The sequence below is a fragment of the Mastacembelus armatus genome, chromosome 19 (assembly GCF_900324485.2).
Source record: "Mastacembelus armatus chromosome 19, fMasArm1.2, whole genome shotgun sequence".
Lineage (NCBI taxonomy): Eukaryota > Metazoa > Chordata > Actinopteri > Synbranchiformes > Mastacembelidae > Mastacembelus > Mastacembelus armatus.
Window position 1 is genome coordinate 8,815,099 of NC_046651.1, and position 25,987 is coordinate 8,841,085.

The 25,987-nt window shown below is 40.7% G+C and overlaps 4 protein-coding genes across 15 annotated transcripts; 2 read left to right on the plus strand and 2 right to left on the minus strand.

The window, feature by feature from the left end:
• Nucleotides 1-484: 484 nt before the first annotated feature.
• amz2 (archaelysin family metallopeptidase 2) lies at nt 485-3,382 on the plus strand. Its single transcript, XM_026315972.2, has 7 exons — nt 485-618; nt 762-1,050; nt 1,171-1,344; nt 1,491-1,619; nt 1,930-2,093; nt 2,258-2,434; nt 2,653-3,382. Exons 1-7 carry the CDS (start codon nt 529-531, stop codon nt 2,809-2,811), a joined length of 1,182 nt encoding a protein of 393 aa, XP_026171757.1. The 5' UTR covers nt 485-528; the 3' UTR covers nt 2,812-3,382.
• LOC113135730 (monocarboxylate transporter 7-like) lies at nt 3,369-10,180 on the minus strand. Of its 6 annotated transcripts, none has more exons than XM_026315957.2 (6): nt 10,002-10,180; nt 6,668-6,907; nt 6,404-6,547; nt 6,152-6,280; nt 4,833-5,807; nt 3,369-4,294 (listed from the first exon to the last, which is right to left on the minus strand). In XM_026315957.2, exons 1-6 carry the CDS (start codon nt 10,039-10,041, stop codon nt 3,993-3,995), a joined length of 1,830 nt encoding a protein of 609 aa, XP_026171742.1. In that variant the 5' UTR covers nt 10,042-10,180; the 3' UTR covers nt 3,369-3,992. The 6 variants fall into 6 exon arrangements, with proteins under 6 accessions (XP_026171742.1, XP_026171743.1, XP_026171745.1 ...); XM_026315958.2 differs by lacking the exon at nt 10,002-10,180 and adding an exon at nt 9,834-9,969; XM_026315960.1 differs by lacking the exon at nt 10,002-10,180 and adding an exon at nt 7,663-7,701.
• arsg (arylsulfatase G) lies at nt 6,157-17,696 on the plus strand. 7 transcript variants are annotated; one of them, XM_026315965.1, is made up of 12 exons: nt 6,157-6,298; nt 6,374-6,420; nt 11,176-11,405; nt 11,505-11,740; nt 12,768-12,882; nt 13,242-13,388; nt 15,184-15,389; nt 15,472-15,552; nt 15,685-15,832; nt 16,207-16,327; nt 16,428-16,518; nt 16,748-17,696. In XM_026315965.1, the coding sequence occupies exons 3-12, from the start codon at nt 11,194-11,196 to the stop codon at nt 17,026-17,028; spliced, it is 1,638 nt and encodes a 545-aa protein (XP_026171750.1). In that variant the 5' UTR covers nt 6,157-6,298; nt 6,374-6,420; nt 11,176-11,193; the 3' UTR covers nt 17,029-17,696. The 7 variants fall into 7 exon arrangements, with proteins under 7 accessions (XP_026171750.1, XP_026171752.1, XP_026171749.1 ...); XM_026315967.1 differs by lacking the exon at nt 6,374-6,420 and having other exon boundaries at nt 6,174-6,298; XM_026315964.1 differs by lacking the exons at nt 6,157-6,298; nt 6,374-6,420 and adding an exon at nt 7,112-7,146.
• Nucleotides 17,485-24,851, minus strand: LOC113135733 (WD repeat domain phosphoinositide-interacting protein 1). The gene is made up of 12 exons (XM_026315971.2): nt 24,437-24,851; nt 23,306-23,388; nt 22,557-22,726; nt 22,341-22,437; nt 21,799-21,896; nt 21,576-21,668; nt 21,426-21,496; nt 20,341-20,448; nt 19,791-19,955; nt 19,592-19,699; nt 19,373-19,512; nt 17,485-18,797 (listed from the first exon to the last, which is right to left on the minus strand). Exons 1-12 carry the CDS (start codon nt 24,511-24,513, stop codon nt 18,676-18,678), a joined length of 1,332 nt encoding a protein of 443 aa, XP_026171756.1. The 5' UTR covers nt 24,514-24,851; the 3' UTR covers nt 17,485-18,675.
• Nucleotides 24,852-25,987: the final 1,136 nt, after the last annotated feature.

A 25,987-nucleotide genomic window follows, 5' to 3' on the forward strand; every position in this document is an offset into this window, starting at 1 on the left:
CGTGTGAGTGAGCTAAGTCAGGCCGGCTGAACCACAGGTCGCCGTAAGGAAACACAAACCGCAGCTGGGAGTTAGTTCAGCCCTGTCACTGCTCCAAGTCCAATCCGCCCTGCCTACGCCCCGAGGGTGGTCCTCTGAAAGCTCACCAGCTAACAGCTAAGTATTCTCGTTTAAGCAGTGAAACCCCGATGAATTGCAGGCATGACAACAAAGGATAAGAGCTAACGTTAGCCTGTTAGCTGCTACCATGTAACGTTATAGCAGCCAGTTATCAAGCTAACTACTTCGGCTAACTCCTACTGCACTATGCTAACTGAAAGTTCTTCCGCTTTCGTATACCGTCCACTCGCAGTTAACCGTTGCCTGTACTTGACATCAGTCAGACGCAAGACGCGAAACAAGCCAAGTTAAAGATATTTTAGGTTTCCATGTTATCCGAGGTAAGTTTACCAACACCTCGAAGTCGTTTGAATGTGCCAGAGCAGCGTCGGTGTTGCTCAAAGTCAATAGCCCCGCCCCTCTGTTTACATGACGTCATTTCAATATGTACTGGGTGGAAACAACTTCCGGTGTCAACGTTTTGGTCGAGTTCCTTGTTTATGTGAAACAAATCTCCAGGCAGGTTTTTACTGTTTATATCTACTTACATATACAAAGTTGTTTTTATTAAATAGGAACAAAAGGGGGGGCAATCTGTACCTGAACTATTTCACCTTGACTCCATCTGTATCTATCTTAATGTGGGTCTGTCTCTTCCATAGATGAATGTGATCCAGCACTCCAAGGAGACGTTCCAAAAAGCTCTGCTCTCTGACAACCAGGACTTGGTAAAACTTTACTGCAAGTACACAAAAGAAGAAAGGCTTCTTCTGGAGGAAGGATTCCACCCAGGGTCACTGGGGTCCCTTTTCCAACCCATCACAGTGCACTCAGACTCAGACTGGATTCCTGCTCACCCTGAGGAGCGTCAAGATTTTGAAAGCTTCTACAGAGACCCTTACCGCAAGACTCCCAATGCAAGCCAGAATACTATTTATATTCAGACCATAGGTCAGTATGTTGGTATGTAGTTTGTATGTGACAGACCAAGACTTGGAAAAATGTACAGTGTTTTGTTTTTGTTGTGACCCTATGTCACATGGCCTTAATTCTATCCTGTATCTCTTCCAGGTTCCTTTGGGGAAGCAGGGGAACAGACAGACCAGTATGTGGAGTGGCTAAGACAATACTGCCAGGCCTTCTTCTATGGACTTTCTGTCAAGTTGCTACCAGCCGTTTCTGTGGCTGAAACAAGATGCTCTTTCAGAGTTAACAGTAACTCACACAACCTTCAGATCCTCACTGGTAACTTGGGCAGTTTGTTACTCCTTACATCTCAGAGTTTTTATACCTGTTCCATCTAGAAACATGAGTGTTGGGAGCAAACAATAGTAAGCCCACACTGATCCATGCTATTGCTTTGTTACTCTGGTTTTTATCTTGAAATATAGGTGACCTGCTACGATTTCTGGGCAACAGGAAACCAAAAGATGCTTTTTGTATTGTTGGGATCACAATGATTGACCTGTATCCCAAAGACTCTTGGAACTTTGTCTTTGGACAGGCTTCTCTCAGTATGGGTGAGATTTTAAAACCTTAACCTTATAAGAAGATTTTAATGATACCACACACCACTTACTCCACTGCATGTCAGTGTATTACACATCTTCTGTGAATTACCCTGATATGTCCACAATATCAATGAAGAGAGTAACAGTAAACACTGATAGTTTTAAGATATACAGTAAGTGCATCATAGATATTCCTGACCATCTTCATAGCTTTTGATGGTGTCATGTGTTTGAGCGGCCACTAGCTGGTGCTAAATACATGCAAACTATCAATGGGCGTTTGTTACCTACATTTTCATTATTGTTTAACTGTGTGCAGGAATGGGTGTTTTCAGCTTTGCAAGGTATGATGACAATTTCTACACCAGAAATTATGCTGGGAGGCTGAAGAAACGGCTTCAGCTGAAGCAGGGAGAATATTCTGTGTTTGACGGATATTACACTCCCCCCATCACCAGCACCCTGCTGCTTCGATCCTGCAAGGTTTGTATTAAACACACTCTTCTACTAACTAACTTAAATACACTGAACCTCTGAGTCCTCCATCCCTCCACTTTTACCAACAGGTCTGATTAAAGCACTTCACTTAAGTGCTTGATTTTATTGTGCAGTTATTAGAAAAACTAATGATAAATATTCCTTTCCAGACAATGACCCATGAAATTGGCCATATGTTTGGAATAAAGCATTGCCAGTGGTTGAACTGTGTCATGCAGGGCTCCAACCATCTGGAGGAGTCTGACCGTAGACCCCTGGATTTCTGTCCCATCTGCCTTCGCAAGCTTCAGGTTTCAATCAGCTTCAAAATAGCTGAAAGATACAAGGTAAATTAAAAACAAATGACTTTCATAGATACAAGGAAAGAACTCTGATTATGATGATACAGCAGTTTTTTAGTTATTTTAACAGTACCGTGTTCCTCATCTGTCAAAATGAAAATGACTGCATATTCTAGTTAAGATAGCACAATCAGATTCAACAGGACAGTTCAGTATCACATGCCAAAATAGGCCTGATTGTTTCAAGTTTATCTGTTTATCAGGCCTTACTGCGTTGGATGGAGGAGGATCAGAGGGCAACATGCAGTCCAGAGGAGGGCTCTGCCTCTCACTCTGCTATCCTTTTTCCCAAACCCAATGAAGCCTTTCATACATACAAACAGTGGCTGCACAGGTGCCTGGACATACTAGAAAAAAGATGAACTAAAGTATTTACCTGTGAATGTTTGATGAAAAACAAAGTCTAGAAGTTTATTCCCAATTTCACAACGACCATAGGATGCACTCTAATATATTTTGTTTGAGAGTTATTGGCTACTCATAGTCAAATATCAAGAAGTAGTGACTTCGTTTTAAGAACATCAAACATATTTTGAGTTGTCTTAATTGAAAAATAGTTTTGGAAACTTTTTGGAAATGCATTTTGGAAATTTGTGTTTCTGAACTGAATTTAAAGTTTGGTTCTTTCTTAATCTAAGTAATGTCATAATGTAATACAGTATGTGACTATTGTTCTGCACTAACATTTTACATTTACAATTAACATGAAGTGAACATGATTGACATACTTCTCATTCACATTTGTAAATATCTGTCCCAGCTAAGTACAGGAACTCTGCTCTCTGTTGTTATGAGGTCTGATGTCACTGCATTTAAATATTTGTGGTGCTTTATAAATGCTCTTCTATTTAAAATACTTTGCAGTGAAAACAGTTTCTTCAAGGTAAGAGTTAAAAAGATCCCCATTACACAGCAAGGGTAGGTTCAAATCACTCTTTATTGTGATTGAACATAGTTTCAGTACAAAAATAGTTTTGAGTCTGACATCTCATATGACATAAAAGTGCATTGTCAGCTTAGTAACAGCTTGATTAAAAAAACACTTTTAATTACAAACGCCTGAGCTTTATCCATTTTCAATAATGTGTTAGAGAATATGTGCAATTTATTGTTCCTGCAGCTACAGTTGTTTCACAGTTTTTATGACTACCTCTGTTGTATTGATCACCAGCATGTGATTAATTTGTCAAGTTAGAGGAATATCTAAAACTGAGGCAACTCCATGATCACTCATACTAAACAGGTAACTTCCAGTCATATCTCACACCACTGTCCAAGACTCCATTAAGAATACTGAGTAGTTAAAAACTAATCTTAATTTTAACAGTACTGACTCTAGTAAAAACACTGTTTGATAATAAAGTACAATTGTTAAGTACATATTGTGATCTAAGTCATCAAGATTGCTTTCAGAAGCCAAATGTACAAAAGAAAACCATTGGTCATCCTCCCTTGTTTGCATGTTACTTCAGCAGTAAACCAGCAAAAGTCTTTACCCTTCTATGATTTGACCCTTTAATTAACCTTATCCTATGTTATCAGTTCAACCAAAATGTATAACCTCCTGGACATCTCTTGTGGCTTGAATCTGATTGTGGTCTAAGTCTACTTCAGAGCACTCCTCCTGACTGTCAGTTCTTTCCTGCAGTTTATGCACCGCACTCTGTTGCCCAGAGTCCCCTTTCCTTTCATGTAGATCCTCAGGGTGTTTTGAGATTTTCCTCCTACAGAGTAATCCTCTCTTAGCAGGTTTTACCAAACCCAGGAATAGGGCACTCAGTGCCATACCGACTGCACAGGAGTAGAAGGCTGAGCTGTAGTTCTGAGTGACATCCACCAGCACGCCTGCCAACAGAGCAGAATTGATTGGAAGCATTAAAGGAACATTTCGGCAATTATACAAATTAAGTTGCATAATGTCTTGCTCAGTTCTACAGGAGGTTAGGATAATTACCCTGATAACAACAATGCCATATGCTTAGAGTCAAATTACGGGGAATGTAGAAGACCCATGCCAAACTGTTTAAAAATCTGAATTTCTCCTTTTCTGGTCCATTCTCTTTTAATTAGTCCTTTTACAAGTGCCTCATCTTTATAGAAGATAGATCTGACAGATATGATTGCTGTATGTGTTACCCATGGATGTACTTAAAGTAATTCTCTGTGATTTCTTTTGTAGATGCATTGTAACAGCATGCCAATGCACTGTCCAGCTTTATGTAGAAAAAAAAATGCATGGCTTTTAGTACTAATGTAAGCAAAGTTGGATTTTTAAATCACTAAACAAAACATTCCTTTGTCATTAGTAGATAAAAGTTGCATTGAGCTGAGGAATCACTGAAATCATACATAATATTTCTTGTAGATTTGTCATTACTCTTACCTCCAAGTGGGGGTCCAGCCAGCCCAGCAAAGCTATGTATGAACACATAGACCCCAGCAGCTGAAGACATCCTCTCTATGCCCACCACATCATCCTCAGCCAGCATAGGGATGTGGGTGCATGCTAAGGTTCCCATAAAGAAGCCATACAAAGCGCAGCACACAGCCAGGCCATAGAACTCTGTAACCAAAGTAAACCCCACCAGATCCACAGTCATTGTAATTACACAGACCAGAAGGACAAGAAGCTTGTCTTTCCTGAACCGCCTACGCGTCAGGATCCACCCGATGAAGAATCGCCCTAAGATTTCAGCCACAGCCATGGTGGAGAGCATGTAGGTGGCACGGTCCCGCTCCACACCTCGACTCACGCTCAGCTCAATGATAAAGAGTTGAGGGGCAAAGAAGCCGAGTGTGGCAAACAGTCCAAAAAGAGAGTAGAAAATGAAACTGCACTCTCTGAGGATGGAGAAATCTAGTAATCTTGAGTTATGTACACATACCCTTTCGTCGCCGGCTTTATTTTCTTCACCTTCTATCCTTTGTTTGTCTGTGTCCTTGTTTTTCTCCTCCACATTTACAGCCATACAGATTTCCACAGATTTCTGCTCTGTCTCTGACCATGCCTCTTTGTGCAATAACATTTTCTCTGGGATGTTACCTGTGTTGTTTAGAGAATCTCTAGTGCTCAGAGAACCTCTGGTTATCTCATTGCTCAGACTATTGGAGGTATTTTGTGCTTGCAATGTCTTGTTTGCTACAGAGTCCTCTGTTTTTTTGCCCTCTGCATTCTCCTGTATAGTGAGGGCATCGACTTCCTTTGGAGACGACCTTTCAGTGTCTGCTTCATGGGGTCCTCTGGGTTTGATAACGATTGGCCGAAGCAGAGCACCACAGATGATAATAGTACTTTGCAAAGCTCCTATCAATGTCATTGTATGTCGCCAGCCAATATGGTCCCTTAGGGCAGAAAAAGCTGAAGGGGAAGAGGAAGTATTTAGTGAGTTCTCCTCAATAAAACTGCATATGTGGTATTTACAGTAGATCTCACTGGAAATGAAACATAACATGTCCTTGGTGCCATCAGTAAAGCTTTGGCTTCATTTGCAGTAATTAGTAGAATGAATGAATTGCTAATTTTTGTTTTCTTATACTATGGGATTTTACCATTAAAATAGTCAGAACCGTAGTCTTCACATTCCAGCCACACAAAGTATATCAAAGTACACATTCATTACATGTGTTTTCTACACGCTAAAGTCGCACTAATTCGGCTGTATGCATAAACATCAACAGAATCTCATGCTGTGCATCCCTCACCTGGTGCCAGGGCAAACACAGACAGAGACTCTCCAGTGGAAGCCACAGCTGTGACCAGGGACCGTCGATGGTTGAAATACTGGGACAAGATGGTCACGGTGGGCAGAAACGTCAGACAGTAGCCCAGACCTGCCCAGTGGAAAAGATGTAAGGTTTAAAATCTAATTCAACTAGTAAAGCAGCTAACCATCAATAATAGCATTATGTGATTTTTGTTTTAAGATGGAGGTACAGGAGACAGCAATTAAATACCTGCAAGTAATCCATAGGTAATGTACATTTGATTGATGGACGTGGTAAAGCTGGTGGCAATGGTACCCAAGGAAATAAGTAATCCTCCAAGCATTACAACAAGTTGAAACCCAAAGCGGTTACACATCACAGAGGAGAGAGGACCTGAGGTGAACAAACTGTTGTTTAGTGTAGACAACAGTACAGTAATTCTCATAACTTCATTTTCATTTCACTAGCCTCTATTGTGTCTGACACGCACTTAACCTGTTAAGCTTCATTTACCATTGAAGGTCATGACAAACACGCAGATGGAAACAATCCAGGAGACTCTACTGTTGCTCTCTCCAAACTCCTCCATCAGGTTCTGGAGGAAGATGCCAAAGCTCTTGATGGTCCCATAGGTAAAAACCGTTACCAAAAAGAAGGACCCAGCCACCACCCATCCCCAGCCTCCATCAGGGATCTCTGAGTACACGTTGGGTCCCAGGAAACGTGCTGGCTTCAGTCCACACAGTGTCATGACTGCACAAAGAAGCAACAGTTTTAGAGCTCTTAAGCAACTTAAGCAATCAATTTAAAAATATTCTAATTTGCATACTTTGAAACAAAACACAAACCATGGTGGCAGAGTCGAGTAGCTGTGACTCTATTGAGTCCTGTAGTGTGTTTGTCACTGTAGCGGTGTCTTATAAAGCGTGAACGCGCACTGCACGCAATTCATCTCATTTTAGCTACGTAGCGTCACAGCACTGGGACCCGCAGTGAGTAGCCACAACCCATAACAGCATGTCTGCTTCGCTTACACACACAGCAAACACGTTTTAAAACAAACATCAACGTATTTCTAATCTTAAACTGCACACAGTGTTGCGGTTTTAGTCGCATCTGTAACTTTTGAGGGAAAGAAATATTGTGTCGGTGACGTCGCAGCTAGTTACGTTAGCTTTAGCTATAGCTAACAACAGACACTGACTCTGGACCTGCTGCTCTTCTCATCATACATTAGTGATGAGAAGAGCAGCAGTCATTAAGTGACATGACTTAATGACTGCTGGCTCACAAGAAGTAAGTTAGCAGGTAAGTTGACGTTAGATCAGGGCTCCGAAAGGTCCTGCAAAATACAGTATAGTCCCGTAACTGGAAACTGAAAGACCTGTTCCATATTGAATTAATTCGGGATGCTGTTTGTTTCGTTTTTTTGTATTTTTCACAATTTTGTGCAGATCTAGAGGAGAGACATATATATTATAATATAGCGTTATATTATAAATACCTACGCGGATCAGTCTGTCATGTTCTCCAACTTAAACAGAGACTCGCCTCTCATTGGTCGTGACCGCGACCAATGAGAGGCACTTTCAGCGTTGCTATGATACGCCTGACAGCGGGCGTGAGATTTAAAAGTGAGGACCCGGAAGCATAGTAGGCCTGCAAATAAAGATAACATGGTTCTGTGCATCAGGCTGCTGTTTAATGTAACACCGACTATGCTACAGCCAGAGATGGTAAGGAAGAAAAAGCACCCAGCTCAGCTCCTCTCTGCAGTCTGGACAAGGCTGTGCTTATTCAATTATTAATGCAACTGGGCAGTGAATTGGGCAAAAATTAAATGTTCTGCACAAATGTAGGTATGACAGATTTCAGTATAGATCTACAACCCAGTAAAATTACCTTTTGACACTGATTGTGGGTGAAATGAGAATTTGGATGAGATATGGTGAGTCCATGGGAGTAAAATGTTTCACAGCTTTATTTACAGGAAGCAGAATAACAGACGTTTATGTGATACTTCTTCAGCAGAACAGATAATGACCTAAAAACAATATGGTGTTATTGTTTTTTTTAATAGAAAAGAAGGATACACAACCAGCACTCAGTTTTGGCAGAATACAGAATAACTACTCATATCATTGTGTAGATTATGGTACCTTTAATAACGTGAAACATTGGTTTTGCTCTCTCTTAATTAAATGAGCAACACTGTTTTGGGGCAATGAATTATGATTTGCAAACATGATTACTTGAACACATGAATGATTCTGTTTTCTAGGGTTTTCTAGGGAGCTTACCTATGTGTGGGCTCATTATCTACAGTGCATTTTGTTCGACCCCATAGAGACTGGTTGTGCAATATTCCCTAGTTTTGGTCAAATTTTGCAATAGAAGGTGGCTTTCATAAGCTGTACTAGTATGTTAAGCATCGTGTAAACTTCCGTTTTTCAGTATTTCATGCAAAATGCTGAAGGAAAACAACACAAATGGAGATAATGTCCCTTTTTTAACACTTAAAACATATGCACAAACAAAAAAGCTACCACAGACAAATGTCCATACACAGAGTAGTTAATGCACTAACACATTTTAAAGTCCCAACATAACAGACCTAAAATATACATTTTCTGTATATTTTCTGTATATATTTTATTATATTTTATGTATATAACAGGATATTAAATCCTAAAATCTATGGAGTTTACTTAAGACTTGTTATGTCAAAAAGTTACTTAGTTGACCTGGAGTTAATTTATTGTGTCAAATTGCTATTTCAAAGGTCAAAGATGCACATGCTCAACTTAAACTTTTATTAATGTAGACATAATACTACTACTATAATATTACTACTACTACATAATACTATCCAAACTAACTTTGTAAGAATATTTAATAACTCAAACTGTTGATTTTTGTTTTTTAAAACTCTGAGTTGCTAGATTTATTCAGTTTGTAAGGTTTTTCAGTATAATGACAGTAAACTAGAGAGGATTAGAGGTTAACACTGCTAATTGGAAACAAAACGTTGAGATTTAACTAGAAGTATTTGAACTATACAAGAAGTACAGGTCTTTTTCTTTTTGCCTTTGATTTTTTGATGTCTACGCTTTGTGTATAAAATAAATAAATTAGTTCTGTCAAGGCTAAACATTAACAAATCTTTATTAAATACTATCAAATACATAGGCTACTATTTTCTGTACTTAAATGGGGAAAATACATAAAGAATCGCTTATTTATAATGGGGGCGACTGTCCTGAGACTAATCCTTTGGCCTATAACTTCTTTTTAAAACATTATTCACTTATTTATGAGCACAAAAAAAACATTGTCCTTATTGTATCGCCCCGTAATCCAAATAGAAATACGTTGTTTTTAAGCAGGATAATTTGTTAGGTTTATTTCTTTAATTCAGAGGCGTGGGAGGGCTGGTCATACTGACTTGAGAGAGCCGTATGGTCTGTCCTCATGGGGCTGACGCAATGGGCGCCGGCTCATGTGGTCAGTGGGTAAAGTGACTTGACAACTGCTCACAAACACAAACAGCCCGTAAGTACTTTTCTGCCGCCTGTTTGAATATAGACGTGTTCAATGTATGTCCTGCCACATGGGCTGCATTACTTAAATACAGTTACTCGTTTTTAATGAAATAATCTGCGATAGTCGTCTGTCTCACCTGTGTGCCGACGGTCACAGGTTCCGCTGCTGCTCTTATAATCCCGGTTTACTGTCGCGCGCTGCGTCAGCCAACGTCTGCACTCTACGTATTGTCGCGCGCGTATATCCACCGGCACATGGACAAACGGACACACACACACACACACACACACACATACACACATACCAAACACACGTAGAAACATGCGCTCATTACAACCACGCATTCACGAATGCTCCCTCCCCAACTGGAAAGGCGAGTGGGGTTTAAAGAGATCTGGTTACAGCCAGTTCTGTCCCCATATCCGTCTTCAGGTTCCCCACAACCATGGTCCACAGGGCGAAGGGGGCGCAGAATGGTTTGGGAAAAGCCTCAGTTCACCCTGCCTGGAGTGTGAGTGTGAGTGTGTGTGTGTGTGTGTGTGTGAGAGAGAGAGAGTTGAATATCTTTAATCTGCTTTGTGGTGGAAAGCCTCCGGTCAATTCCCACTTACATGATTGTCTTAAAACAACATAAAACCTATTACTGTCAGTTTTCATAATAAAAGTCTGCACTCTTATCTAGCATCACTTCTAGAGGTTATTACACTTTGATGAAGCACAATAGTCAGTGTCCTGTGATGTTAGAGTACGTATGTTTTGAGTTAACCCAAATATGTTCAGTAATTTCTTCTCCTTGGACTCTAAGTAGATGTGACATATTGTTGTGTGATTGCCCATAAATCTACAGTGGCAGATGTGCTTCTGCTCAGGCAAACAGTAGTCTGATTGCATCTGTAAAATATTAACGTTTTGTGTGATCAACCATAAATGCAGATTAGTTTCATCAGCATTTATGAAACTAATCATTTATTTATAATTTTTGTTAAATGTAAAGTAGCAGTCTGACTGTGGACACAGTATAAATGTGTTTGCTGTTTGTTTATAGTTTGTTGTAGATTCAGACTTTTATCTCTTGCACAATGAAAGGCTGATACATAAATGTAGATTGATTTACTAAGGTAGTTCAGAACAGAGGCAGTTTTGAGTTTTCATCACAAGAGCCACCTATTGCTGCCATCATGTTTACATACCCACAAGAAACAGGGTTATGTTGATAAATTGTGTAACTATTAATCCCTGATTACAGAAACTACATTCCTCTTTTTAAAAGTCTTTAACAAATGAGGCCACTACACAATCTGATTCCCAGTATATGACATAGTTAAATGTCTACCTAATTTCTATACAAACATGACCAATGTCAGTATGGTTTACAAATGATCTCTTTCTCAACTTTGTATTTTAAAAAATACTTACTGACTTTTGCTTTGTATTGATATGTTTGTATGCTATGCTGTCTATGTTTTTTTTCAATGCAGTCTAACTAACTAGCCAAAATGGCCGGGGCTTTCACGTCATTTCTGTCTGGCATGCTGCTGTGTGGACTTCTGCTCCATGCAGTCTTCAAGGTTGATAAGCCCAGTAAGAAGCCCAACTTCATCATCATACTGGCAGATGATATAGGCTGGGGTGACCTGGATGCTAACCATCCTGAAGGCAAGGCAAACAACACGCCTTACCTCAACATGATGGCCGACCAAGGACTAAGGTATATACAAGATAAGATATTAAATTAATTTGAATGTCATATTTTTCATACTGAATCTTCCTCTCCACAAGATAGCCTGTCATTTCTCTAATTCTCCAGATTGACAGACTTCCATTCCCCAGCATCAACCTGCTCCCCATCTCGTGCTGCCATTCTGACAGGCCGTTATGGACTAAGAAATGGAGTGACTCATAACTTTGCAGTGGACTCTGTAGCCGGTCTGCCTCTCTCTGAAGTTACATTGCCCCAGCTTCTACAGAAGGTGGGCTATTACACTGCCATGATCGGGAAATGGCACCTAGGTCACAATGGACAATATAGTCCAACTAACAGAGGTAAGTGGGCGCCTGAAACTTACATCACAAATCTGTCATGACCCAACTAAACATTAGAGCCCCAAGTCAGGCAGGAATTTCTCGAAAAGGTTTGGTTAAACTTTGCACAAGGAAAGTAAAAATTATCTTTACTTTCTTGTACATGAATGGACAGATTTAAAACATTAAATGGTGGGATTGCTGTATAAACAGCAGTTAAAGCAGTTTATCCTTTTCCTCTTTTCATGTCTTCTCAAGCTAGGTCTAAATACTTTTTGTACATTCACTATTGATAAATTCAGAAGCATATAACAAAAGAATTTCTAAAATATAAATGCATTTCAGCATTTAATTAACACTTGAAGGCTTTCAAACAAGAAAATATTTGTTTCATGCCACATGAAACGGTGAGATTGGAGCTAAAACGCATACATGCATATGCCACGTTATTTATTGCACACCAGATTTACAGTTCAGGGCTGTCGAGTCACTTGGTCTATCCAGACTTTTCTAACCACATCAAGTGTGTGAGTGTGCATCCACCTCACTGCAGGGAACACACCAAACAGGGTCAGTAATGAACTCTCTGCAGCTGTGACATGACACCCTTGGACTTGACTCTTCACTTTCAGCTGACTCAACACCCACCTCCCACTGGCATTTAATAAAATACGATAAATAAGATAAACTTTATTAATCCCCGAAGGGACATTCAAGTCCAGTTCAGTCCTTTGAATAGCGCTCAATAGCACCTACAGAATGCTCCAATGGCTGACAACCTAGCATCTGGCATATGCAACTCATTACCACTATATATCATCCATATAAGTAACCAGTTGTGTTAGTGGGCCATTATCATATCTGTTGTAGCCACTGCCATACCAGCTATTGGACTGTGGTGAAAACTGTTACCATCAGCTTTTGTATCCCAGTAACTGAAAACATTTTTGTCAGTTTCAGTGTAATAAAATACTTGATACAATACATTTATGTTGTGTCTCTTCATAGGGATGAGTGAGCATAATTTTTCCTCCTGTCTCCTGGACAGGTTTCGACTACTACTTAGGTATACCATACAGTAATGACATGGGCTGCACTGACATTCCAGGATATAACCTGCCCCAGTGCCTCCCCTGTAATGGATCTGAAACTCAAGTTTTCAGGTGTGGCTCTGTGCTCCTGCTACACTACCCTAAGACTTTAACACTTCTTTAAGTCAAGCCGTAATCAAAGTTGTTTAATGAGTTTTTCAGATGTCCTGTTAGAAACATTAGCATGTGAAGGATGCCATTGAAAATATTTTACAGGAATTTGATACTCAATTGATTTTAATCTATTTACTGAACTTCTGTCCATCCTGATACTGGCACTTTATAAACTTTAGAAGTTTGAGATTTAAGTCAAACCTCTAAGATGGAAAGTGCACATCTTACTCACACAAACACACACACACACACACACACGCTCTTACACACATTTGTTATGTTATTATGCCCTGCTGTTCTCTGTACCCATGATCTAGACTGAAGAGGAATGTACAAGGAGGCTGTTATTCCAAAGTGGGTCTTCCTCTGATCGAGAACAGCAGTATCATGGAGCAGCCGCTTGACCTGTGGACACTAACAGAAAAATACAAATCTGCTGCAGTCAGAATCATACACAATGCAAGGTACAATACAGCCGCAGAGAAGGACACATTCTGAAATAGTTTTACAGTTTTCAACACTGTCATATTTTCTGACAAGTGAAACCTGATTATACCAATACATTACAAACAATACAAACAACTTTTGTAAAAGTTAAGGTTAGTATACCCAATGCTCAGGCACAAGGAGTTCTGGTTCTTATTCCATTAACTCTGTACATTATAACAGTAAAGATACTCTGGTCAGTAACAGACTTAATATTCTCAGTCAACATCTGAGACTGTTTGGAGTTTTGTTTTGTATTCGCCAGTGTTATCACTGGAGAGATCTGAGCAATGTTTCATCATCAGAGATTACCCGAGGACAAACTTGTACTGTGGATCACTTAAAGAAAGACAGAGGGAAAATCAGAAGCATGTGAAAACATTTGTACCCACCTGTAGTTAATTTCCGTTTAAAGTCTGCATATGGAAGGAAAATGACCAAAATGCCGCATCATTTCCTGTTATGCTGTATGGCTTTTGTATATGTTCTGTTTTCGGCTACAGGGATCAGGCTTGGTGTTTATATGTAATATGTCCATACAAAAGATATAAACTAATGCCAACTGCATCCGTATGTCATGAAGCCTGAATTACCAGAGGAAATATTATAATATGGGCAACCTGCCAATACAGTATAACGCAGAACTGCCTTTGTAAACACTGTTTTTACTGTTGTGTGTTAAGGAGTGGCTTATGGAGAAGTTATTTAATAATATGCCAAAATAAAATATGCGTGTAATTTAGATACCAACTGGCATTTGTAAATTTGCCAACAGAGGTGAAAATACTGGTAATAGTACAGTAAATGTGTCTGTACATATTGAGTGTGATAGGAGGATTGCGGTGAACACTGCGGTTTGCTACTGCCTGTGAAGACAAAATTCCTTCATACTATAGTCTGAGGTCATGTTAACTAGTGCAGCAGTTATCAGTCATGTCCTGTCATGACCCAAACGGTATGCATATTGACTGAAGTAATATAAGTGACGTTGTGTTCCAGACATGTCAGAAAGTTCAGAGTCCACATTCCATCCATCCATTATCTTTACCTGCTTATTCCTATTTAGGGTCACAGGGATCTGTTGGAGCCTATCCCAGCTCTCTCTGGGTGAAAGGCAGGGGTCCACCCTGGACAGGTCACCAGTCCATCACAGGGCCACATAGAGACACACAACCTCACACACTCACACTCACTCCTATGGGCAATTTAGAGTCACCAATCAACCTGACATACATGTTTTTGGACTGTGGGAGGAAACCAGAGTACCTGGAGAAAACCCACACAAGCACGCAGCCTATCATCCAGATGACTCCACAGAAAGCCCCCTCCCAGGTGTCGACCAATGACCTTCTTTGAGGCAACAGTGTTAACCACCAAGCCAACGTGCTGCCAATTCACATTCTTACACGGAAAAATAAAATGGCAACATGGACTTTAAAATCGAAACCATGCTTCATGAATGTCACACATCATGATTACATTAACAAATTGTACATCAGTTTAGTCTACTTTATAATGGTACACAAGGACAGGTCACTTACTGGAAAAACAGCTGCAACTAATGTCATTCATAATGGTAATTTCCACGTAAGTTTTTCATCAGGATAAAAGGATCTGTAATGTTATGCTCTTTTTTGTGCTAGAAGTTAACATGTCTGAAAGAAATCGACCATTGTTGTATCCAGATGTATGTTTGGTGAGTTTGCAAGTGGATGCTCCATTTCAAAGAACCAGTATTCTGACCCCGTGTCATTTTATTAATTATCTTTGCAGGGAGCGAGGACAGCCATATTTGCTCTACATAGCACTGGCTCATATGCACGTTCCTTTAGCCCCTCCACGTACCCCCTCTGCAGCCTATCATCCAGATGACATCAGAGTGTATTCTGCCAGCCTGCGAGACATGGACAGCCTGGTGGGGGCAGTAAAGAGCGCTTCCGATGACACAGACAAAGACAATACTCTCATCTGGTTCACCGGTTAGCGTCTTTGAATGCTACCAGTGCAACTGTTGTCCTAAAATGCCTTAACCGCAGTCTCATGTGTATGTGTTACACTTAGGTGACAACGGCCCTTGGGAAGAGAAATGTCAGTACGCAGGACATGTGGGCCCTTTCATAGGAAAGTGGCAAACTAACAGAGGTATAAAAATAAACCTGAAAAGCAAAGCTCCTTTACCGATGTCTTCCTTTACGTGGTAGAGGCTTAGGCTACTGTATGTCTTATTGCTGTGAATCCTTATATTCCTAAAGTCATGCTTTGCCTCTGTGTTAGGTGGAGGCTCAGCTAAGCGGACTACCTGGGAAGGAGGTCATAGGGTGCCAACCGTGGTGTACTGGCCTGGGAGGATCCCTGCGAACACCACTAGCTCTGCCCTGCTCAGGTGCCATTATGTAGAGACTACTTTAAATCCCTCAGAGACGTAGGTCTTCTGTTTACTTTACACACCTTTTGTGTACATAAACACTCAGCATTAACTAGATGTAATGGATCAAACCTGAAGCATAGTGGCATTAGATGCATTCAGCGACATTTGTAGACATGATAATGATATTGCACTAGGACAAACTTTTTTCAGTCCTACACTTGGGTCCAGATTGAAATATTTCAATAACTCCTGCATTTTTGGCTCTTACTGAAATATCTTGACAACTGTTGTATAGATTGCCATGTTATTTTGGTGCAGACAGAGATTCTGTTGGGAATTTGGGATTATTTAAATTTCTAATGATGCCAGAAAGTTAAAAAAAACAAAACACAGATTATGCATAACGATCCTTATTTCTCCTCTTGCAGTGGCATGGACATTTTCCCAACTCTTTTGTCCCTGGCAGGGATGACTCCCCTCTCTGACAGATGTTATGATGGCATTGATGCCACAAATGTCCTGCTATATGCTGAACAGACTGGTCATGAGGTACTATTTTATATTAAATAATTTTCCTTGTGCTGTTAGTTGGCTGTATGTGTACTAGAGCTCTAAAGCAGACATATGCTCTTCTCTACTTATTTCGTAGTTTCTTTTCCACCCTAACAGTGGAGCTGCAGGGAAATTTGGTGACCTGCAAACAGTGCGGACAGGCAGACACAAAGCTTTCTACATCACAGGTACGTATCAAATAACAGTACAAATAACAGTGCATGTACAATGCAGCATATTATGCCTTGTCATCATGTTGGACAGTATAAAATTTATTATGTCAGCATGTGGTACCACTCTGGTGGCTTGTTTATTTTTCTGTGCAGGGATATTTTCTGAGCATTATTCGAAATATTATGTAATAACTTCATTCTTACAGTGATGCACATACACACACATATCCCTGTCCCCTTTCAGGTGCAGCTGAGGCATGTGGTGGTGCAACGGGAAGACAGCAGCTCCATGACCCACCGCTGATATTTGATCTAGAGCGTGACGAGGCTGAGGAGACCCCCCTGAAAGTTGGGACACCTGAGTACCAGGCAGTAGTCGAGAGGATCAGTCGCAGAAGGGAGGAGCTATTATGGGACATAGCCACCGACAAGTCTGTGTCCGCAGCAGACTACAGCACCGACGGGTCAGCTGCGCCCTGCTGTGACCCGAGACAGGCTGTTTGCCGCTGCCCCACGCTGGGCTAAGGGTGGGAAATCACACACAAAAACATCCAATGGAGAAGCATCCAGATGTAAGCAAACAGATGTGGAGACAAACATCTCCTTCGAATGTGCTCAGTCGTTTGTTTGTAGAATGTGTTGTTTGAGAGGTTCAATGTCCAGATGTAACACGGGACATGCAAACAAGCAAGGAGAGCAAAGAGAAGCCGACTGTCAGGCATTTAGTTAGTAGAGGAGGCCAGTCGATTGGGGAAAATTAGATCTATCAAACCACAAAATAGTTAAGATCTGCTTGTTATAGAGTAACTGAGCATATGAAAAGCCACGGTGTTCAACAATTTGAAGTTTGATGGACCTTTGACCTCTAAAATGTCCAAAAACATAACTATTATTTTGTTTGATAGTTGATTAGATTTAATGTGAGATTTAAACATTCGCCATATAAATGATGTTGTTTTAAATCAAAAACAAACAGAGGTGCAGAGTTTGAATCACTTGTCAGCTTTAATGAGTCTGGTGTAGATGTGCAGTACTGAACAGGTCAATGCAGCATACGGGTATCCTAACAGCGCCACCTTTTGGCGAAACACATGGCATTACCAGGTTACTTATTACAACAGTACTCTGTATAAATGTTATATATACACATTATACACACTGTAAAAAGTCTCAATATATATTTACGCACTGAGTGCGTTGATGTGTAATACTTTAAAACATTTTGCAAAGGAATATTTAATACATCAAAGTAAAAATGAGTTACATGTTAACATTTTCAGCATGTTACAGTAAATAAAAAGGTCTTCAGGATATCACTGAAATTCAAGGACCTCTAACTTTGTCACTTCCAACCATCAAGCCTTTCTCATGTCACTCCTCCCACAGAGCCAACTCTTCCAGACATATCATACGGTAACATTTGTGGCTCTGCATGTTTTTAGCCTCATCTATCACTACCATAATTAGTATCACAGCTGCATCTGCAAGTCTTATAATACTGACTGCATGTGTCATGATTTAAATAGTGTATCACGCTTGACATCTTTTCCTTCTTGACAGTCATCCCTGGTTACTCGAGGTGTGCCACATTTAATGCCCAGAGATAATCTCCCAGCGTCCTGAGGCCTGACTGACTAAACTGTGCTATGATGTGGTATATGTACCTAAGAGAATAGACCAGTTTCATCAGACTGCGCTTGTGAGAAGTTACTCTACAGCAGTCTCTTGTCTCTTATACTACCTTGGTATATTCAGTCTTCTCACTTGCTACCATGACAATGTGCAACAAAAATGTCACCGTGCTGCTGAGTTATTATTTTAAAAAGGGTTAAAAAGTCTCTCATGGCGTTAGATGGCAGGGTGGGGGCCCTTCAGACTAGACTTAAATCTGTAACAGCAGAGTTTAAATGTTCTGAATGTGTTTGTTTTTTTGTGTGTGTGTTTTGAGTGTTTTTTAATCATGATTTTGCACAAAAATTGAGAGGGCTGCAGGATGAGGAAACACTAGGAAGTAACTTTCTGGCAAAATTTGACCCTAGGCCAGCAGGGATACGTGTGGGAGAGTGAGGGTGCCACAACGTCTCGATACGTCAGGAATATTTTCCTCCCTGTTCAAAACAAGCGATTCTGATTGTTAAGCAGGGGATGGGAGAGGTTTCACGGGAGATTTGGTCAGTTACTCTGGTTGCCGACTGGAGGAAACTCATTTTCATCATCCAGACAGACAGGGCCTTCAGCAAATTCATGCTCAGGGATGACCTCACCCTTCTGAGCGCCACCGTCCTCAGAGTAGCCTGAGAAGAGAAGGGAGAAGGCAGAGAAATTTTTTTGCATCCTTTTGCTACTGAAACATCCCTATGTCCATTACAGCTTCTCTTAGCATTAGGTATAAATTAGTTTATACTTCAGCCCCATAAATGTATCGTTCTACAGTCATCAGACGGAATTGCATACTTTTTTGTCATATCTTTTTCTTTCTTCATTTCTAATTAATAATGCCGGTAAGTTAATGTAAACTTGTATTTCTATTTTAAGACGGTGCTGAAAACAATTTTTTAAAATGACTAAAGACACATTTTTCCTTCATTGATGCATATTTACATTGTTTATTTTTTATGAAAATACTTTGTAAAAATACATTATAAAATCTGATCTACAACGGCACCTTTGATTTTAGTTAGCATGTGAAGTGTTCTAACTTCAGCCACAAAATAATCTCTGAGGTTCAAACTGATTTTTAGTAGTTCCATAACAACTTTGGAAGCCAGAGTTAAAACAGCAAGAAAAATGTGGTGCACGGTACAGTAAGGAGTATCAGGTCCAGGATGCTGGTTTTCATCAGTTTAAATAGTGTATAGCAATGCCATACCCATGAGAGTGGTGGAGGAGGGTGGAGTTGAAGGAAGAGCCACAGTGGCAGCATATGATTGGGTGGCTGGTTGGGGAGAGACATCATCCGGTTTAGCGTCTTCGTCCTGTTCCCCCTGCTCCTCGCTGGACTCAAACAGCCTGCAGGAACAGAGCGGACGAAGGCTTAACAAAATCACACCACCAAAGACATATTGTTAACATGTACACATGTACACACCTGTGTCTCCGGACAAGGACACATTCGCCTCCGTCCTGCGGATCCACATTATAGATGTAAAGATAGCCATCTGAGGATGCCACCAGCAGGCGAGGGAGCTTTTGAATCCTGACACACAGAGCACACACAAAATATGACTGAACCTGAACATACTTTTTAAAAACATCCCATCATGGCTCTCTCTCTCATTCTGCCTTACGTAGCCAGGGCGCAGATGTTCTTTAGACCGAACATGTTGAGTCGTACAGTGGCAAAAGCTCTGTCCTGGTGCATCATGTCGGACACTTGTGTGGGCAAGTAGGTGCTGGCTGCTGTGAACATTTTGCCCACATATGCTGACCATGTAGGAGATTCCTCCTCTTGGCTGGAAGAAAACAAGATTATGGTTAAAGATGGTGCAAAGATGAAGCATTAGGACACTAATAAATATCAATGCAATGTATAATAAAGTTTTACACACTACTCCATTGGTTTATATCAAACATACAGCAGAGGGTGCTGCTCATTAAATGCACCCTCAATGCAATAGAGACTTCAAATAGAGAGAAATTGCTTTTTATTTTAAGTCTGTTAAGCATATGAAAAATCAACAGAATGTTAATCCTCAAAAGGAAACGGTAAAAGTATCAACAAAACTACATCAGCAATATCTTAGTTTTAACTGCAGGTCAGTCAATTAAGTCATTATTGGATTTACAGAAAACCTGTCATTGATTCACTGAGTAGAAACAAACAGAGCGAGTGTTTACCTGGGGCTGTGCTGCTCCAGTTTAAAAATATGGACCGTCTCAGTGTTGCTGGAGGCGCACAGGAACTGAGCATCCGCACTGAAGGACAGTGAGCTAATGCTAACATATCTGACACACACAGACAACAGATGGAAAATGATAAAACAGTCAAACTTAAGTGAAACTTTATTGAAAACAATAAAATAAGCACAATTTAAACCCACAGCACAAATGTAGAGTTTTGAATATGTATTTACCGTATTTTCCAGACTATAGGTTTGCACTTTTTTTTAGTACTCTGGCTTGTCATTCAACTTATATATCAACGTGACTTATAGGTGTTCATTTACTGACATTTTGTTGAATAGTCATTAGCATTAGATAACACTCTTGATTCAGCTGAGCATAATACTGTACCACCTAAAAAGTAAAAAGGTTCATGTTAAATTCTAACTTCTAGTGTAACACAAGTGAAAATGCTGCCCAAAAGAAAGAGCTATACTGCAGTAGGTAATAAAGTCTGCAGCTGAAACAAAGTTTGGCAACCTGAGAGAAGAGGTGGACACACCTCTTCACCTTCTCCATGACGATGGTGGCGTTACTAACGTTACTTGACGCAGATAAATGAATTTGGTTATGCACTTCTGGTTTATACGCTGAAGTGGCTTATTTATTTATTTATTTTTTTCTGTTCAACAAGGCTGTTTTTGCTAAAAGCATCTAATAATTCGGTGTGACTTATAGACTGGAAAATACAGTGGATGAAATCGGACCACTGCATTGCCTGAGGGCTAAAAAGCTGCGAGTGAAAACAGCCTCTTCAGTGTCTCTGGCTAACTGACTCATCTGCTCACGTGCTGATATTGGGCCACTGACATTCGAAGCTGTTCAGTACATTCACAGTCATCACTGGCTACTGAGCAGGAGGGCGAGTGTCTTCCTCAACTAGCTGCCGTGGAGTAGGTGAGTCATTTGAACTGCTAAACTTTCTCTCATGAGCCATTTTTTTTAACCTCTGACATACAGCCACCATGAATCATCTTGTCCACTCTCTGTCCGCACTATGCTTATTAATAGTTTCTTTTGAACTACAGAAGGTTGCTAACCTTTTCATCCCTCGCCGAAACTCAAACAGTCTCTGTCCTTCAGGAATGCTGAAGACTCTGATAACAGTGCCCTGTAGAGGAGAAGATGGTCAGCCATAGGCTAGTGAGTGATAAAACAGAATGAAGGACAAAAAGAAATCAAGTCCTCACCTTCTCTGAAGCGCTGGCCAGTTTGGTGCCAGAGGCACTGAAGGTGAGGGCAGCCAGGGGACTGTCATGGGCCTGGATCAGCGTCACAGTGCTCTAAAGGGGCAAACAAGGTGGTTTCTAATGAGATCAGTGCTGGGCTGCTTTTCCCCCATAGGGTTTTCAAGAGACGTGACGACAACGGCAAGTTTTTTTGTTGCTATGTTAGACTTAAATGCAGCCTCACCAGGTTGTTGGCATCGTACACTGTGATCTCTCCGATGGTGGCGCTGCCAGGGTACGCAAGGTAGGAGTTACTGTGGTTGACAGAGAGAGCGCAGAGACCTAGAAGGGAGTACAGCGGATCATTTGGGCAGTTTTTGTGTTTTTCTCTTTAATGCACTTTTTGCACTTTGCTTCTTAGGTTATGAAATATGTGATGCTTTTTTTATCTTACAAATGGAAAGCTGAGTTCATAAGCAATAAAGATGTACTCTTGCTCATTTCTGTGGTTTCACTCCTACACCCTTATTTGGTTTGGTTGCACCGATATCTTCTGCAGACTAATGTCACTGAACTATACATAGATATTGATTGACAGCTGACATTACTCAGTAGTCAGTTTGCTGACTTTACAAGTCTTCTCTTGTTTGAACTATCATTACACTAAGATTAAGTATGTTGCATTATCCTGCAAATGTTAGTTGTGGTCATAGTGGCCTCAATTCAGTAAAAGTTAAGATAGTCTTGCTTTAAAGGGAAGTAATTAACATAAAATCCTACGTGTACCTGAGGGGTTGGTGGGAGTGTTGAGCAAGGTCTTGAGGAGTTTCATGTCTTTGATATTGTGGATGTAGACTGACTCCTCCAAACACACCACGAGTCGCTGATTAGCATAGGGCGTGTCGGCAACAAGCAACAGAGAGAGATTAGCGTACCAAAATATATTTGACAAAATAAAGCAGAAAAGCAGAATAACTGAAGAGACCCATTTCCTCTTTTTACCTGTCTGTTGAGCCTGACGGAGAGGATGTTGTTGGAGTAGCTGTAGTTACATATCTCTGTACCTTTCTTGAAGTGGTAGACGTTCATTCGCCGTGGCATGGACAAACTGACCACTACCACCAGACTGCTGGAGAAAAGCCGTTCCACAATATATACATGTGGACACTCAACTGGAAGAGGGACAAGAGATAGACCTTGGAAACTGCAGGATACTTAAAATAAAAAGCTATTATTACCAATGAACATATAGTGTTTTCAAAAAGGTAAATATTGTAGCTTCCTTAAATTCAAGAGTTCACTTTTTTACACTCTCCTGTCATTATACACAAAGTCTTGTGTTAGCTACCGACCTGCTTAAATTTCATATGAAAGGAACTGACAATCAGATCACTGCTGAGCTCAAACTTCTGCAAACTGACTCTAAACTTTCTCTTCCTTTCAGCTTCAGAGGATTAGAAAACTGAGCATTCCTCTGTAAGCAGCAGAGCAACCATGTCGCATCTTGTCTGAGCTGCTGTATGACCAAGGTGTATCTGACCACAGCTCAAATAATATTGGGTAGACTCCTGTGAGTGTGGAGTTATGTTATGGTGTGTCACAGAGGATTTACTGTATGCATGGCTCATTAAAAATAAGCCCTTAACCATGCATGCTTTCCTGTGTTGGTGCTACGTTTGCCGGGGAGCCGTCATGTGACAGTATATGCTCTGTGCTACTGAGTAAACCGAAACTCAGCAGTTCCTTCTTACCTCCCTCATGGATGCAATCCAGTTTGTCCACAGCAGTGACTGAGAAAAGCCGGTAGCCAGTTTTAGTGCCCACTGACAGAGAGCTACAACAAACACACACACATAAAACAGACCAGCTTATCAACATAACACCCATCACTGTCCAGTTGAATAGATGAAAACAACACTGTAATTACAGTGATTAAAAAATGGACTCTGAGATGACTTGTACTACTGAGCTGATAGCAGCAATAATAGCAGTAATAACCCGGTCTTTCCACAAATAAGGAGGTGCTCTGTTGCCACACAGTTTATGATGTGATTTATTTATCTCTATCTTGTCTGGGTTAGACAGCACAGCTATAATGCAGATGCTGTGGATTTCTCCAGGGATGCTTGGTTGAAAATGAAAAGAACATGATGACAAAAAAAGGATAAGCAGCCCAGGTTGACTGGTTTGCCACCTGCTTGGTTTTACAGTCAAAGCCTGAGGGGATGTTTATTGAAGGAGACACACCTGTAACTGAAGAAGCCAGTACCTGACTTGTCTTTTAATTCATTGTTTACCCTCTAATAATCCATTTGTTCTGGGCAATGGATGCCTACAGCACAGGTGTGGATGGTCAAACTATTTAGTAGTCAAGAAATATCACAGGAACTTTATGTGTTTGTAAAACTACTCTCAGTTTACTCCTGGTTTTCTCTTCAGGGACTATTTAAGTTTATCTTAATAATTAAGTTTATCTTAATGACCAGTTTGCTCTTACTGTTACATGTCATATTGTTATTAGCATGTTATATTGAATGTTGATATGAATCGACCATCTTGTTTTCAGTACACTACATTAAAGTGTGCCTTACTTACAACTACAGGTTTCGTTACTTTTTAAATGTGCAACAGGCCTTTGAGCATTGACACAGTGGCCTGACTCATTCCCAGCTGGTACGGGCTCATCTAGAAGTTTTACTAAGGCATGGACAACTTGTAGATGCGTTTTGAACGCACACGCATCCCCGATTATCCCCGGGCTCTTACGGACTATCAGAAAATGAACCAGAGCGCGTAAATGCGGCTGAAAATAATTATGCAATAGTCAAGTGCATCAAGGAGAGGATTGAGTTCACGCTGAGCTCGGCCCGTAGGTCGCTTACGTGGTGTCCTGGTTAAACGAGGCGCAGATGAAGCCTCGGTGCATCTCGGGGCCGTCCAGTACGTCTTGGGACTCCATCCGAGCCGCTTAAATCCCTCTCCTCTTGCTGTCCGAGTTCGGAGGCCTTGGGCTCGGGTCGATCCCCGCCGGAACCCGCTTCCCCTGTTCTGCTCCCCGACTCCAAGCGCCACGCTCGCACTCTCGGGCAGAGGAATGTCCGGTCAGGCTGGCTCAGCTGGCACACATCCCGCACCGAGCGAGGGGTCCTGAGTCTGAACAGGAGAAAAGATAGACGACAGCGGCCCCTCAGTGAGGCGTTTGACTTTAGGCAATCCACACTGTTATTATGATGTTATTAACTTCCAATATCCACTCAGCAAAACAAAAACAGCTGATGGGAGGATGCGTCACTCTAAGCTGCATCACGATTGGCTGATGGCAACACGTCAAACGTTCTTCTCCGGCATTTCTATTGGTCGAGGGTACCAACGCCTCTGATTGATTCGACAACACAGCTGTCAATCACATAAGCACCGCCTGTTTAGATTGTGAAACTGATGATTGGCCAATTACACTTTCAATCTTATCATGAGGAATTGTTTTGATGATTTCATTGGACAAAGGACAGAACAAGCTGTTTTAGTGCCCGACCCGCGACACATGAACGACCCTGACACAGATGTTCATTTGCAAAACAAATATTCTTTGCTGCTATTTGATAAAAATGTAAAACTACTGTTTTTAAATTGTTTTGTTTATTTCATTGTTTCATTACATTTTGCTTAAATGCAAAAAACAGAAACATTAAAAAGGCTGCAGACAGTAATGAGTTTAAGACTGTAGCCTATATGAGCAGCCAGGCTTACTATTTTCAATAAAATTACACCTGATGTACATGTACACATGTACTGTACTTGCTTGGACTTCACTTAAGTGTTCCTATTTTATGCCATTGTATACTTTTACACTATATTCCAGAGGGGAAAGCATTTTTTCTCCACTACATTTATCTGGCACCTTTAATAAACTCCAGATGTAGCTTTAACATACAAAACATGTCTGTTTTGAAATTACCCAAAAGAATACAGCATCATCTCGATTGATTATAACATAGAAATCCTACAAAATAATGCACCAGTGACAATAACACCAACATGTGCGCAATGGCATATTTCTAACAAGTACTTTAACTTTTGATATTTGAAGTACATTGTGTTGATAATACTTTTGTACTTTAATGTTAAAAATATTCTGAATATTGCAATAACTACTACACATTATTTAGATGTTCTGCTGCCTGTAGAAGAGAGTACTGAGCATTATTTGTTAATGTTCCTATGAGAATTGATTTATCTGGGGAGCCCACGTCTGACTTTCCTCTTCCCTTCCCAGATATCTGTCCCCAGTGTCCCCAAAAATACGAGAATATCCTCGTTTTAAATTCATGCACATTGCTGGGAAGCGGGAGGGGGACGGGGGACGCGGGGCGGGGGTGAAGACGTCTCTAAAAAAATGAACCCAGAGAGATTCCTGTAATCAAGCAACGTTTTAA